At 33.6% G+C, this 16,615-nt stretch overlaps 2 protein-coding genes across 4 annotated transcripts in view; one reads left to right on the top strand and one right to left on the bottom strand.

Annotated features, from left to right (window-relative positions):
* The first annotated feature begins 327 nt into the window (after window positions 1-327).
* On the top strand, window positions 328-6,103 carry LOC124533985 (DNA-directed RNA polymerase I subunit RPA1). Of its 2 annotated transcripts, none has more exons than XM_047109576.1 (3): window positions 328-467; window positions 552-4,717; window positions 5,136-6,103. In XM_047109576.1, exons 2-3 carry the CDS (start codon window positions 560-562, stop codon window positions 5,949-5,951), a joined length of 4,974 nt encoding a protein of 1,657 aa, XP_046965532.1. In that variant the 5' UTR covers window positions 328-467; window positions 552-559; the 3' UTR covers window positions 5,952-6,103. The 2 variants fall into 2 exon arrangements, with proteins under 2 accessions (XP_046965532.1, XP_046965531.1); XM_047109575.1 differs by having other exon boundaries at window positions 340-467; window positions 536-4,717.
* Window positions 6,104-6,765: 662 nt separating this feature from the next.
* LOC124534013 (putative inorganic phosphate cotransporter) overlaps window positions 6,766-16,615 on the bottom strand; it is a 58,795-nt gene continuing 48,945 nt past the window's right edge. For both annotated transcript variants that reach the window (XM_047109629.1, XM_047109628.1), the window contains exons 2-10: window positions 15,738-15,916; window positions 14,568-14,686; window positions 13,432-13,649; window positions 12,596-12,822; window positions 12,334-12,483; window positions 10,635-10,767; window positions 9,793-9,914; window positions 9,199-9,318; window positions 6,766-8,555 (exon numbers count right to left, since the gene is read on the bottom strand). In XM_047109629.1, the coding sequence (XP_046965585.1) occupies window positions 8,343-8,555; window positions 9,199-9,318; window positions 9,793-9,914; window positions 10,635-10,767; window positions 12,334-12,483; window positions 12,596-12,822; window positions 13,432-13,649; window positions 14,568-14,686; window positions 15,738-15,916 (1,481 nt within the window). In that variant the 3' untranslated portion in view covers window positions 6,766-8,342. The remainder of the gene's footprint in view (window positions 8,556-9,198; window positions 9,319-9,792; window positions 9,915-10,634; window positions 10,768-12,333; window positions 12,484-12,595; window positions 12,823-13,431; window positions 13,650-14,567; window positions 14,687-15,737; window positions 15,917-16,615) is intronic.

The raw sequence follows: 16,615 nt of genomic DNA, 5'->3' as shown, positions 1-16,615 counted from the left end.
ATAACTAGCAATACTTATAGGCAGAAAAATAACATTTTGTGAATATTGTTTAGATCATATTATTATTTTTTCTGCACAGTCACATTTGGCAATACGTATACTTCAGTTAATTTTATTTTCGTATAAAAATAGGGTAATATAATAAACTCTAGTATATATTTCCTCTTACGATTCGACAGTAGACAGAATCCATGAAATTCAGTATTTTACCAAATACTACTTACTTGACTACCCACTTTAAGGAACACTTTCTATAAACAGGGAGAAAGTCTTCCTCGCCTTTACCCACAACCCACTTGCAACCCACAATATTAGTTATCTAGTGAAAATAATGTCAATGTCAAAAGTCAAAACTTAACGTGAGAATTGAACGTCAAATAAAGCCATGTGATGATATTATGATTTTGTTTAGTTATTTTAAAACAATTAAATTTATTTTAATATACATCTGTATCTAAAATTAATAAGTAAGCTTTTTGTATTTTGTCTTTATAACATTTCATTTAAAGGTAAGAAATGATAAGGTTATTGTAAGAACATTTCTTTTACAGAAGCAAACATGGATTTCAACTCGAGGTTTACTTCCGCCGTGACGGGATTGACATCCGTTCACCCAGATTCGATTCAATTCCTAATGTTTAATGATGAGGACATCAAAAAACTTAGTGTGGCAAAGATTACAAACATGACGTCTTTCGATTCTATGGGTAACCCAACCAAAGCCGGTCTCTACGATCCTGCCTTAGGACCAATCAGGGAGCGAAATGATTTTTGTACAACGTGTACAAATACTCTAATAAATTGCCCTGGACATTTCGGACATATTGAACTACCCCTTGTTGTTGTTAATCCATTATTTATAAAGAACATTTATACACTTTTTCGTATAACTTGCCTCAAATGTTTTAAAATCCAAATGGATGATCGTATGAAGTTTATATTAAAACTACAGTTAGAATTACTTGATGCAGGTCAAGTTACAGCTGCTTTGGATTTGGAAAATTTTGTAGGTGATGTTAAAGATAATAAAAAGGATGACGAATCACCAACAAAACCGAATAAAGTTATAAGAAAGTATCAAAAGCTTTTAAAGAATAGGGATGCTATTTCAGAGATATTTCAAAATAAGAACACATTTAAGTTACGGACTAAAATTATCAATAATTTCTTTAAAGCTATAACCGTATCTAAAACTTGTCTATACTGCAGAAGTAAATTAATTAAAGTAACAACATCTGATAATAAGATTATGTACAATTTGAGTGCTGAGGGTGGTGGTAAGGGTATCAAAATATTAATGCCAGATGATTTAAAACTCTACTGCAAAGCAATAGAGCAAAATGATGAAGACATTCTTACACACTGTTTCCCAATACTTAAATATGCAAACACTAAACCAATTACTAGTGTATTTTTTATGCAAGTAGTCCCAGTGTTACCACCTAATGTTAGACCATGCAACATAGTAAATGGAGAATTAATTGAACATCCTCAGACAAATGTGTATAAAACTATAATGGTTACGGCAAATAATGCAAGGGTAGTTTTGCAAGTTTTGACAGCATCTGACCAGCAAAAAGCAATTGATAGCCTTGATCAACAACCAAGACAAGCCTATGAAAGTGTTATGGGTAAATCACCACCAGAAAAGTTGCACACATTGTGGCAAGAATTACAGAAACATATAAACCAATTACTCAGTTGTGAAGGCCAAGGTGTAACCAGTCAAGGATTGAAGCAGATACTTGAAAAGAAAACTGGTGTAATAAGGATGCATATGATGGGTAAAAGAGTAAATTTTGCAGCTCGTTCGGTTATTACACCAGACCCTAATGTAGATATAGATGAAATAGGTATTCCGGATGCGTTTGCTACTAAACTTACATATCCTGTACCTGTTACTGAGTGGAATGTGGATGAACTAAGAAAAATGGTTATTAACGGCCCAAATAAACATCCTGGAGCTGAAAAGCTCGAAGTAAAAAATGGTAGAACAATAAGAATACCTCCAGATTCAATAGAAAAAAGAAAAAGTCTTGCAAAAAAATTGCTTACACCAGATGAATATAAAACATCAGGAGTGAAGATAGTTCACAGGCACTTGGTGAATGGTGATGTACTAATATTAAATCGACAACCATCATTGCACAAGCCCAGTATGATGGCTCACAGAGCTAGAATTCTTAAGGGTGAAAAAACTCTTAGACTTCACTACGCCAATTGTAAATCCTATAACGCTGATTTTGATGGTGATGAGATGAATGCACATTTCCCGCAAAATGAAGTTGCTAGAAGCGAGGCTTATAATATTATGTCTGTAAGGAAGCAATATCTTGTACCAAAGGATGGAACTCCACTAAGTGGCTTAATTCAAGATCATGTCATATCAGGAGTGAGGATGTCTTTACGTGGTACCTTCTTTACCAAAGCAGATTATCAACAGCTAGTTTTTCAAGCATTATCTAATCACAAAGGTGAAATTAAATTACTTCCCCCGACTATTTTAAAACCAGTGACACTGTGGTCGGGTAAACAAGTTTTGTCTACCATAATAATAAATAACATACCTAAAGGTAAACCCTATATTTCTCTAACTGGGAAAGCAAAGATTAGTGCAAAAGCATGGCAAAAAGAACCTCCAAGACCTTGGAATTATGGGGGTACCCCATTTTCAAATTCAAATGAAATGTCGGAAGCTGAGGTGGTTATTAGAAAAGGAGAACTTTTATGTGGAGTATTGGATAAGACTCACTATGGAGCAACACCTTATGGCTTAGTCCATTGCATGTACGATTTATATGGAGGAGACAGTTCTAGTGCAGTTTTAAGTTCATTTTCAAAGGGTTTTACTTTCTACTTGCAATGGATTGGTTTTACTCTTGGTGTCAAAGATATTCTGGTTGTAGAAGAAGCTGATAAAAAGCGTGATGAAATAATATCTTTAGTCCGACAGGCTGGAAGAGTTGCTGGTGTAAAAGCAACTGAATTACCCGCTGATGTTGACGACAATAATCTTAAAGACACTATCGGTGAAATGTTGGTAAAAGATCCGAAGTTTCGTGCGAATTTGGACAGGCAATATAAAAACATGCTAGACTCATACACTAATAATATCAACACCGTTTGTCTGTCCGAAGGATTGTTAGAGAAATTCCCTTCAAACAATTTACAATTAATGGTGCAATCAGGAGCGAAAGGTTCAACCGTTAATACTATGCAGATTTCATGCTTATTAGGTCAAATTGAATTAGAAGGCAAAAGACCGCCTTTGATGATTTCTGGACGATCACTACCAAGTTTCCCTCCCTATGATATATCTCCAAGAGCAGGTGGTTTCATAGATGGTCGCTTCATGACTGGAATACAACCACAGGAATTCTTTTTCCATTGTATGGCTGGTAGAGAAGGTCTTATTGATACGGCTGTAAAAACAAGTCGTTCGGGTTACTTACAAAGATGTTTAATTAAACATTTAGAAGGATTAAGTGTTGCCTATGATAACACAGTCAGAGATGCCGACAGCAGTGTCATTCAATTTGCATATGGTGAAGATGGACTTGACGTTTTAAAATGTCAATTTTTAAAACAAAGTCAGCTAGAGTTTCTTGATGTAAATTCCAATGCCGTCGTCGCAAAATCTATCATTAAAAAACTTAAGGAAAATACGGATAGCAAAATTATCACGAAATGTCAAAAATCGTTAAAAAAATGGAAAAAGAAATACGGAAATCCTTTTGAAAAAGTTAGGACTAGTGGTTTTACACAGTTTTCTGCTATTGTTAAAAAAGATATTGATCTAGATGAAAAACCAACTGACGAAACTCGTGATCCTTATTACTGGGAACTAGAAAAAATGTGGCGCTCTTTAGATGAAGAAGAAAAACAACAATACATGAGAAAACCATGTCCAGATCCGATCCCCAGTAAAATGTCACCTGAATATAAGTTTGGTACTATTAATGAACAATTAGACGGTCTGATCCAAAGCTATTTAAAGAAACGCCATGAAGGTTCACATAATGAATACACAGAGAAAGATAAATTCGTTGAAATTATCGGTGCTAAATATTTGTTCTCAATGGCAGCGCCCGGAGAGCCTGTTGGACTTTTAGCTGCGCAATCAATTGGTGAACCATCAACTCAGATGACGTTGAACACCTTTCACTTTGCTGGTAGAGGTGACATGAACGTTACTTTGGGTATACCCCGTTTGCGAGAAATTTTGATGACAGCTTCAGCGAAATTGAAAACTCCCAGCATGGATATACCTTTTAAACCCAATATTTCTGGTTTAAATAAAAAAGCGGAAAGACTCCGACAAAAAATGAATAGAGTAACAGTGTCTGATGTCCTCGAAAAGATTGATGTCCAATGCGAAATCGTTACAAGCCCACAGCGACAGTTAAAAACTACGATGCGTTTTATGTTCTTACCCCATTCTCAATATAAGACTCAATACGCTTTGAAACCACCGCAAATAATAAAACATATGCAAAATAAATTCTTTAATGAGATGTTTTCGGTAATTCGTAAGCAAGCTAAGGCAACTTGCGGTGTTTTGTGGGCGGCTGAAAAAGAAAAGAAACGTCGTACTGCAGGAAGTGATGATGAGGAGGACGAAGAGATTTCGGCAGAACCCAAAGACCGAGCCGATGATAATCCAGAAATTGATAGTTCTGATGATGAAGGCCCCAACGACGATGATGATAATACTGAAGTAAGTTCTAAATATACATTTAACGCTACGCTTAACACAGAAACATGCAAAATAGTAACTATTTTAAGACATATTTTTTTTAAGGATTGCAACAAAGTTTTTATTTTTTGGTAAAACTTTTTTCTCTGTATATAATTATTATTATTCATTCTATCGCCAAACAGCAATCTTTTTAAATCTTTGCAATAGCACTTTTCGATTATTATTTTACAAGGTTAATCGTAATAACTTAGAATTTGGATACCATAATCTATAACGCTTAAAAATAAATCCTTAATGAGGAAAATAGTTGTGCCCATTTATTTTCTTTACGTAAACATTATGCAGATATAGTTAGTTTAATAGTTATGTATACTTTCATTTCAGATTAAATATACATATTAATCTGCTTTATATATATTTTTTAATCTAATTACAGATAAGAAACCGTAAAAAACGTTCAGAAGATCAAGAGTACGAAGATCCTGAATCAGGAGAAGAAGAGAGATCAGAAGATGAAGCGGAAGATGAACAACAGATGAAAGAAAATGATGACGAAGTTGAAATAACTCAAGACATAAACGCCGATGACCGCAAAATAATGGCAAATGTCGTCGAAAATATAAACAGCGCCACAAATTACACATTTGACACGAAAAATCACCAATGGTGCGAGTTAACCGTGCTTTTCCCTATTGCGTTCTTAAGGGTTGATCTGTCTCAAGCGTTACGCGACGCGGCGATGAGATCAGTTGTATATGAAATTAAAAACATAAAACGTGCTATTACTAACAGAGAAAAGGATGTCCTATATATAAAAACGGAAGGTATTAATATCGTTCAAATGTTTAAATATAATAACCTACTTGATTTGAACAAGTTATACAGCAATGACATTCACGCTATCGCTAACACGTATGGAATAGAGGCAGCGAATAAAGTTATAATAAAGGAGATCCAAAATGTTTTCAACGTTTACGGTATCACAGTAGATCCGCGCCATTTGAGCTTGGTTGCAGATTACATGACGTATAATGGTGTGTTTGAACCAATGAGTCGTAAAGGAATGGAGGCATCCACTTCACCTTTACAGCAGATGTCTTTCGAGTCATCATTGATATTTTTGAAGGAGGCTGTTTTGAATTCGAAGAAAGATTTTATAAGGTCTGCTTCGAGTTGTCTTATGATGGGTCAGCCTTGTCGCAGCGGTACTGGAGCGTTCAGTGTGCAACATTACAGTAAAGTTGTTAGTTAATTAAGATTTCGTTATATATTATAATTTGTTTCAAACTTATTAATACATCAAAGTGTTTTTCATTAAACCTTTTTTTAGATTTGGTGTTCAAGTCCTGTACTATGATTATGGTATAAGTAAAATTATTTTTCATAAATACAATTGTATACATATATTGGGATTATATTTTTCTTCTTGTAATATCTAAAGAACTACTTTAGTAATGTAACTTCAATGAACCTAACATTATATGGCATTACTTTAGATCGATAGAAAACAGATGCTTACTTTGTCTTTGCTCATTTTATAAACACGTAAATTTTGTGTGTATCAAAATCAAAATATTCTTTATTCAAGTAGGATACTAAATTTAGTTTTGATCGTAATGTTTCAATGTTAAATTACATCTTCCACCGGTTCAGAAACTTGTTTTTTAGAATTATATTTATCATCAATTCTTTATTAAAAAGCTGGGTCTAATAACCCTTGATTGTCTTACGGTGTGTGTTAGCCTTGTATGCCTCGTGAGTACCAGTTATTTAGGTAAGAGTAGGTTGTATAGCTTTGCTCCTTCAAATTTTATAAATAAACATTAACACTATATTATTGCTATTAAGAAAGTAGTAGCAGTATAAGTTAAAAGTAGGAAGAATTATTGTTTCTGTATTTCTTCACACTTAACATCAGTCAAGCAATCATTGAATGAACATGACGCGTTTCAAAACAAAATCTATTCAATTAAAAAATATAATGAATGAATTAATTATTCCTCAATAGACGCACAAGGTTGAAACCATAGTGTAGGTAGAAAAACCAAAAATAAAAACAAGCAGAATAAAATAAAAACTTTTTGTATTTATCTAAAACTACAAGTAGAGTATGTAGACAACATTTTTAATATTTAATCGGCATTTAATAAGGATATCACAAAGTTTGTATAATTTTTCTACAGATTAGTCTCTACTCTAGACGGTTCTTGCAAGATTGGCTAGACAATAATAATTCAATCATAAAATATTAACAAAATACTTTTTACCTCATAAGTAGCTAGTACTAAAATACATACAAATTACAGAAGTTATAAAGTTTATTTAAAAACAATAATATTCCGTATAGTTGAAACATTACTGCCTATTACACATAATATAGATTATAAAAATATTATGAAATTGAGTTTTTACTTTTTTATACAATTCAATTGTAATAATTCGTTTAAAAATTGTTTGTGGTATAAAACAGCTTATATTTACTTATTAACAGAATGATCACATCAGCTCTGGGCACACATCGTCGTTTGACGTCGCATGTACTACGTACAACTAAAACCATAAATAATTTACATCTTACTATACTGCTAAACTATCGCAACAACATTCGCTTCGAGCGAACAGAAAATAAAAAGAAATTCACATTACCGTTTTACAATCGGCTCATTTAGCAGCATAGATATACTTGTTTTTTTTTTACAACTAGCAACAATAAGGTTTTACCTTCCATTTAATTTAGATACATTTTGTTTTTTTTTATCTGTGGTGTGATTTTAATACAATATTAAAACGTATTCGAGTTTTTGCATTCCTTTATAAAATCTTAAAATTCCAGGATGCTTTTGTATAATATTAAAGTCAAATATTCGATTTTTATCAAAATAAGGCTGCGAGGCTTTTGTAGTCACTGGCTAGGACGGTAACGTTATTTCCATTGAATAATTCTTGGACCCATCGTCATTTACAGCGTTCATGCATCTCTATTATTCTACTCTCAAGCTATAAAATTATAAACAATACTTGTATGGTACTTAATTAACATATATTTTAATAAATAGGTAAATAGCAAGTTTAATAATGTTACGATATAGATTCCATGTTGTGTTTTTCTACACAAGATATTATCACAGCCTTTTTGATGTGCGTGTCTCATGTGTTTCACTATTAAACTAAAAATACATTAAACAGATATGAAAAGCATGCAAAATAAACTTATTCGGATAAGAAACAACTAAGCAGTTCAGTCAAATTTATATAACCACGAATATTGCCTACGTTCTAAGCTGGTCCGTTGTTAATAAAATATTTAAAAAAAAAACAACATAAAGAAAATGACAAAAACAAAATTACAATATTTTGCACACTAAAGTCTCACCTAAAATTCAAAACATTAGAACTTATATCGTAACCGTTACTCTGGGCGACACAACTTGAATCAATTATTATATTATTTAAATCGTCCAATTTAATTAGGAACCTGCCTGTTGAGTCACCGATCTCTAGATATAACAACCAACAAAGGAGGTTTAATTATCATGTATAGATATTTATAGGTAACCTCCTTTTGTTCGCGTTGTTTTTAGATCTGTGTTCATAGACAATTTAGCTTTTCAAGTTGTGTGCACTGAGCGTTAACTTAAACAGGCTATTGAGCGGTTTCCGCTGTGTTCGGATTGTTGGCTTTCCTCTCTTGTTTGTTGGCCTTCTTGGCGGCGGCCTTCTTCGCGATCGCCTCATCTTCAGCTGGATTGTCCCACTCTTGTCTTCGTCCTGAACCGAACAGGTTATAGAAGGTCGCGCAGAAAATGTACACACCACCTGCGATGTAGAATACTATCCTCCATTGAGCTTGGGTGGGCTGTGGACAAAAAAAAACGGATCATATAGTTACACGATCATAAAAAAAAAAATACAGACGAATTGATAACCTCCTCCTTTTGGAAGTCGGTTGAAAAGCAAGTCGAAACTGAATACATAAATTATTGTTAATTAGAGCGATGGTAAACCTTATTAACAGAACTTTCTCAATGTGGTTAAATATATACAAATATACTCAATAGCTACTCTGTAATAAACAGTCCATTAACCTCTCATTTCCGAGATTATTTCATCACGTTTCTCTTGTGGGTTTACGAATTCTATAATGCAACATTAAACACGTAAATTTAATTTTAAAACAAACACCAAGATACAGATTTTGGGTGTATTCATTAATTGCAAATTTCGATATTTATTTTAGTTCATATTTGTATATATATTTAAGCATTTAATGTTGTTAATTCTTATGTTAATAAATTATTTGTATATCTCCTATTTCGATATAATTACAAATATAAACTATACACATACAAATATGAAGTTTCGGTGACATGTGTCAAGATTGAAAACTTCGGTAAGATCGAACACACCTACTTTATCTCATTCTTTTAAGAGGGGACTGGCCACATTTTTTTGACGAAAATATTTTATGAAGTCACATAATCACGTGAATATATACAAACCTTGCCCTCGATGATGTATCCGGCAACGATGGGCGCCAAAAGTCCGGTGAGATTAGCGAGACAGTTGGTGAACGCCATTAGGATTCCAGCGAAACGAGGCGAGATGTCCAAGTGATTAACCTAAAACAAAAAAAAAATACAAGTTAGCGTTGTTCGGTAACTTAGTAGGTTAAAGTTAAGACGGTATATTTATAAAGATATTTGACGAAGCCATAGACAATTATAATAAAACTCAGTTATAAGTTTATTACACAGTCCGAATCAGTTGTGACTAACATTAACTAATACATTTTGTAACGTAGATATATTAAGAAGTAGCTGTCGCCCGCGGCTTCGCTCACGTTTTATAAGTTGATTATCATTTGTTAATTCAAAGTCATTGTGTTTAAAAGTTTTCTGTGTCCTTCATTGGAGTTCAAGATTGCTTCATAGAAAATTGTTCGTCAAATTGGATTCATTGGTTTAACAGTGAAAGAGAAACAGATGTATAGAGTTATTATCACATTTATAATATTAGTATAGGTTTATATAAAATAGAATTATCAAGTGCATGCTAAAATAATGTCTATTAGCGTAGAATAAAGTCTAAATCACCTTGAATCCAGAGTAGATACCACCGTTGAGGCCGACGCCCACGGCGAGTATGGCGACGGTGGCGGCGGGGTTGCAGCCCGTGTTGGCCGCTATGAACAGACCTATGGCCGGACCGTACTCACCTGGGAAACAAAAAAAAATGTCTTCAATTCAATACAAACAAAACAAAATTTAATATTGGGTAATAAATAGATCCCTAAATTTATTCCAAGTATGTGTCGATTTGGTCAAATACATTTTGGATAAAGGTTGACCTATTTGTTTTACAAGCCAATCATCCTTAGTGCTAGCTAGTTTAAATTTTTTCCACAAGAAAAGTTATATAAAATGTTGTACAAGTGTTACAACTGTAATGAGCCTAAAAGCTAAATTAAAAACTCGAAGAAAACACAATTGTTCTGAAAATTACGTTTATTTTTTTTTCCTAGAAACATTTGTTGGCAACACTCGAAAGCAACATAGACTACTATTTACTTGATGGTAGGGATTTGTGCAAGCCCGTTTGTGCAAGGTAGGTACCACCCACTCATCAGTTATTCTACCGCCAAATAACAGGACTCAGTATTGTTGTGTTCCGGTTTGAAGGGGGAGTGAGCCAGTGTAACTACAGGCACAAGTGGTGGCACATTGACGATGTAAGGAATAGTTAATATTTCTTACAGCGTCATTGTCTATGGGTGATGGTGACCACTTACCATCAGGTGGCACATATACTCGTCCGCCAACCTATACCATAAAAAAAACTAGGATTAACCAAAAATTCTTTTCGGTGACCCTAAATTACCAAACATATTAATCACAGAAGATATTTTAAGACAAGTAACCAATAATATATAACATACCAATACTGTTGATGATTTTCCTGACTTGGGTGTGGTTGAAGCGACCACTCGACAGCATCCAATCCGCCACCACCGAGATGAACATCGAGAACAGCCACATGCACAAGTATGGTAACGCTGATACGAAGCCGTTCTGAAATTAAAATAATACCAATTTGAAATCATTGTTTTAGTATTTTCAACCGACTTCAAAAAGGAGGAGGTTATCAATTCGTCTGTATTTTTTAAATTATGACTTTGAAATCAATGATATTCGGATAAACAGATATGTTATACCTACCCATACTAAACAACAGAGAAAAGTGTGCCGAGCCGGGGACCGTTTATTTCACATTTCGTTACAAGTAAAAAGGATAGCTTGATAAAAACAATAAGTAAAAGGGATAACTAGATGTTTTAATTACGCAAAACGTATTACTATGTAATTATGATGTATTATAACGTATTACTACGTAAAACGACTAAAGGCAAACGTCCCAATTAGGACGTTTTCGAGTCTTCACTTTTTGCGCGTTGATAACATATCTGTTTACTAGAACATCATTGTTTGAAATAGTCTTAATTTTGGCAACTAAAATAATCTCCAAAGAAAATAGGGAGCAGATATTGTGATATTTTTAAATACACAGGCGGAAAAAGACCATTCCTATAAATACTTTTTGGGGTTTACCCAATCACGAGTCATTGAGGCTAATTAGTAACTTATTTGTAAGATAATTTTATATTTTAATTTACTATCGTAGCCAGGATGAGTTATACAGTTATTATGTAACTATATTTAGCACGTGAAAACTGACTGATGCCTGATCTATAACCCAAAATCTTGTGTCTTCCGTATTAATAATTTTTTAATTATTATATTGATCATGACCTAGTTAGAAACATGTCTGGTTTATTTACGTTTACGCTGTGATAAAAAATATAATCAAATCTTAACGAAAGATAGCCGATAAACAAATAAACTGAAAGTTAAATCCTGGATCAATATTACTCAAATAAATATACCTACAGTCGAACATTTATTAATTAAATGACCGAACTCTTTCTATATGTGGGCTTTATTTTCAATTCAGATAATTAATTTTTACGTGTGAGTTTTTTAGTGTGTGTATGTATACACACGTTGAAATGAATAGAAAGAAAAATATAACCATTTTTTTTCTATAAAAGCATAGTCAGAATAATACTTAGTCAGCGGAATTATAAAAAAAAAAACATTAGATATCGTCAAATGCTTCTGTCATTTAATTAGACAAAATTGTTGATATATGATTTAATTAAGGCATGTTAACCGTAACTAACTAGTGCAAATTTACATCCAACACATCCAAAACAATTTACAGATTTAACTCAAGCTTAATTATAAATAGCAATAAAAAACAATGTACTGAGTATGTTACGTTCAGTTTAGTTTAATTGGAAGCCGTCAGAGGCCTTTATGATTCAATGGTCAATTGACCGACGCGCCTCTTGACCTCTTGACAGCTGAGATGATTAATGCGAACCAAATCGTCGCTGCTTTACTCCTCTATAAATAACGTATTTTTCGAAACATCTGTGCGTTATTTACGTATTGGAGCATTTCGGCTGCGATATTGACGGTGTTTATAGACATATTCCAAATTTTTTGATTTTCTTTCAAAAATATCCAAAACCATTTTGCATAGACCCATGGACTTGAAAAAAAAAATGTACTCACATCCTTGATAGAGAAGTGCAGAACTTGTCGCATGAAAGTCGGCAGCTCCGTCATGAGAGTCTCGTAGCCGTAGTTCTGACCCATGTGAGCCAACATGATCGCCCAGAACGGCATCGAAAAGAGAATCTTGCTCCATGGAATCGGAGGAGACTGGAGATAAACAAAAGAGGATTATTTCATATCATCATCGCCAGATATTTTTAATAAATTATAAAATGAAATTGCAGCTTGGAAAGGACTTATTGTGATCTAAAGAACTCACGCTGGAACCCGCAGCGCCCCACAGCGAACTCAGGATATACTTCTTCTCAGTCTCCTTGATCGACGGGCAGTGCTCGGGATCCTCGGAAACGAAGAATAAGAAGGCTATGCACCAGATGGTACCGATGACACCAAACACGTAGAAGATAGAAGGCCAGCCTCCCGCAAAGCCATACGCGGAGAGCAGGCCAGACAGAGGCATTGAGATAACTGTTCCGAACTGAGCACCTGAAAATAATACTCTATCAATAATTGCGATTATTAAGTAAACTGACCAAGTTTTACTTCAATACTATTTGATTAACAAATAGAAGTCGAAATTTCCACATTTAGTGACAGAAACGAACCTATCATTTTTATAGATATCATACAGATATTTATCTGCAATACGGTAATTATTTTCTGTATAACTGATTTTCATAATGATTGGTAAGTGAAACGGTGTAATTACAGTATTTTATGAACGCTAATGATTGTGTGCTCTTTAAAGATTTAGTTCACGACAACTTCTCTACTAATAAAACGATAATATACGAAAATTACATGCTGTACAAAGCACGGAAGGATTAATAGTAATCTTCAAAATTTTGAAGAGTAATACTTTTTACAGAAAAGTCTAGTTATTCAATTTATCCGACACGGAGCTTTAATCTAGGAACTCGGTATTTGGGGATATGTAATCTATAATCTACATAGATCAATAAGGTAAAATAAACAGACGATAAGATCAACGAATCAATTCACGACTACAATTAATCACTTTAATTTATCAATATTGATAATTGCGAGCTATCACTTATCATAAAAAATAATTAATGAATTATGGTAAAAACTAACCTGCATACACAGCTGCTCCCATCCTACTCCTTTCGTTGGGTGGAATCCACTTCGCTAACATGGCATGTGAGCACGGTACGATAGGCCCTTCTCCTAGACCCTGGATGAATCTGACCAGGATGAGCCATTCATAGCCAGCCTCCGCGGCAATTGGTACCAGAAGACCGAAAACGGAATTGATCAACATGCCCACACCAAGGAATAATCGGGCTCCGTATCTGTAGACGAAAATTATAATGAGTACAAATTGATTCAACTTGATAGACTTATTTTGAATAAAAAAAGTTCCTAAAATATACTGAAGAAAAGAAAATTTTTACTACTTGATAAATCCCTGACAGCATATGTACCTAATTATGAAACGTATTCGTAACGAAAACGTCGCTTAAGTAAACTATAAATTTATTAGGAACCTAGTAAATAAAATCTTATTACATAATAAATAGCGTTAATTTTATCTGCATCGCGATCAAAGAACTTACGTCTATTTGTAATTATTATCATGAACGAGTACGTATTATAACAATATATTATATCGTCACGATGTTTTATGAGGCCTGGCTCTTCTCTTGATCTACTAATGTAACATTTATGTTATAAGCTATAAAGTTTAAAATAACCACACGTATCATAAGGACTTATAAGAGAACCTGTAAAACTAATGGAATTTAATATTGAAGCTTTGCATTAGTATTATCATCTTAAGTAAGTTATTTGCAATTTGAATTTCTACTTTCAGTAATTACACAAAAAACGTTGAAATAATTTCTTGAAGTATTTTTAACGTAGTCTTTTTTCAGATGATTTTCTTATATTCTATAAATGAAATTAGAAGCTGCTTTAGAAGATATTAATCTAGCCTTTTTTACTTCAGTTCGTCAATATAACTAAACGCCGAATATTATAGCAAAGTATTATTTTTTGACTACCTTTTCTTGCATACATGCTTAGCATGAAACGTTGTGTGTACGGAATAGATATATGCTAAAAACTTCGCTCATTATTTCTTGAAAGAACAACTTCGTAATTAAATCATGTACTGTATTTTATAAATAATCCGGTCAAAAAAAAATCTTTGATAAAGGCATTATGTAATACAACAGAAATATTTAAAATAAATAAAAAAGAAGCCGTACCTTTTAGACAGGATTCCGAAAGGAATTTGCGTGATGACGTAACCATAGAAAAAGGATGACAGGATATAACCTTGTAGAGTCGAAGTCCAAACATAAGAGCCGTCTTGTGTTAGCGCCTCCTATAACCAAACCCGTCAGATACATTATTACAAAGAAAAATGAAAGGAATTATTCAAGTGCTTAATTTGTGGCTTTTCTTTTCATAATCTATACTAATATAATAAATATACAAGTAATTTTGCCGGTTTGTTACGCTTACAATGCTAAACCATTGGTCATATTTAATTCATGAATGTAATTTGGTGACAAGGGCTACTTTTTGTAACTAAAATCTACGAGCATACTAACACGAAAACTAGTCGAAACGAAACATTATTCGAAACCATGCACAGTGTAAGCTTCCCCTATTCAAATCAAATCCAATCCAAGCAAATTCCTTTATTCAATATAGCAGCATTAAACTTAATTAAAGGTTCGGAAAATAAAATGCTCTGACTTGAGAAGAAGAAAAAGAACCGGCAAAAGAAACTCAGTTGGATTTTTTTGACAATCTGTTATTATTTACCAATATTCCATATCAAAAGAAATTCCCCAGAAGTAACCTTTTCCTTTAAATAGCATAAAGTAACCTTGCCCGCACTGTAAATTTTACGAACTGGCATAGACGTAGAAATTATTAAAGCTGTATTATGTAAGCTGTAGTATCATTCATTCGATCGTAAGCATGATCTCAATAGCATCAAAGAGATACGTGAAAATTCAAGGAAGTATAAAATCGAATAGTAAAATAGGTATCTTCGAAGCTTGTCTTTTATTATTACTATTTTTATGCTATTGGTTTGCGGACGAGCATATGGACCACCTGATGATAAGTGGTCACCATCACCCATAGACAATGACGCTGTAAGAAATTTTAACTATTCCTTACATCGTCACCAACCTTGGGAACTAAGATGTTATATCCCTTATGCCTGTTGTTACACTGGCTCACTCTCCTTTCAAACCGGAACACAACAATACCAAGTAATGTTGTTTGACGGTAGAATATCTAATGAGTGGGTGTACCTACCCAGACGGGCTTGCACAAAGACCTACCATCAAGAATGTGAATGTGAAGATGTCTTGTCCCTATTGAACGCAATTTCCGAGGATTCCGAAAGAAGTTCTTACCTTAGTGGAGTTAGAATCGACATTTCCACACTCGGTGTCCATAGCCTCCTTGTCTACTGGCAGTGCGGTGTGGTTCACCATCGCTACTATTGCCACGGACATGTTCGTCCGCATGATGTATGCGTTTGCCATACCCAGGAACAGCATAAACGTCACCCAGTGACGCGTGCCCAGGCCACCTGGAATAAATGGATAGTTTTAGAACCTTTTTGCATTCATAAAAATAAAAATTATGAGTTGAACTCTATTTTTAAATATCAAATAAAGTTTATGTTTACAATTCATCTTTACTTGGCAGTGAAGGTAAACATCGTAAAGAATTAGTAATTTGCTTCGAAAAAAAATCACCAATTGCGAGTCCAACAACATTGGATCTGTGTGGTGGAATAAACGCCAAACCATAAGGAGAGGTCTTTACTTAGCAATGACACATTTATTGGCTGGTATCCCTACTGCATTATTTGACAATCAAACGTCAAAATGTCAAAATTTATACTTCTACATCATTATCAAAATAAAAAAAAACCTTTCAATACTATGACGTTTTAAGTATATAAATAACAATTCCATTATCATTCCTAATAATAAAACAATCAGTAATGTTGATTTTACGAAATCAATAAATTTTATATCAAAATTCACAAAGGAGACGCCTCAAAATTTTCGAATGATTTATTGCGTCTCGATGCACAAACAGGTAACCAGTTCTGAAAATGTAATTCTATCCTGCGATCGCTCATTACATATACACATGTAAATATACAATCAAAGTTGGAATGTTAAGGTTCTTTTTGGCAACATTTTCAAATGAAATGACTGTGCTCATCAAGCCTTATGATTACTTATAAATTTAGTTGCAGCGTACAAGTATAGCGGTA

This window comes from Vanessa cardui, chromosome 12 (genome assembly GCF_905220365.1).
Source record: "Vanessa cardui chromosome 12, ilVanCard2.1, whole genome shotgun sequence".
Taxonomy (NCBI): domain Eukaryota; kingdom Metazoa; phylum Arthropoda; class Insecta; order Lepidoptera; family Nymphalidae; genus Vanessa; species Vanessa cardui.
The sequence above is the reverse complement of the archived record's forward strand: the minus strand, read 5'-3'. Positions and strand labels throughout refer to the sequence as shown.

Coding starts and splice junctions, on each gene's coding strand:
- LOC124533985 (XM_047109576.1), top strand. CDS start 560: ATGGATTTCAACTCGAGGTTTACTTCCGCCGTGACGGGATTGACATCC. Junction 4,718..5,135: donor ACGATGATGATAATACTGAA/GTAAGTTCTAAA, acceptor ATCTAATTACAG/ATAAGAAACCGTAAAAAACG.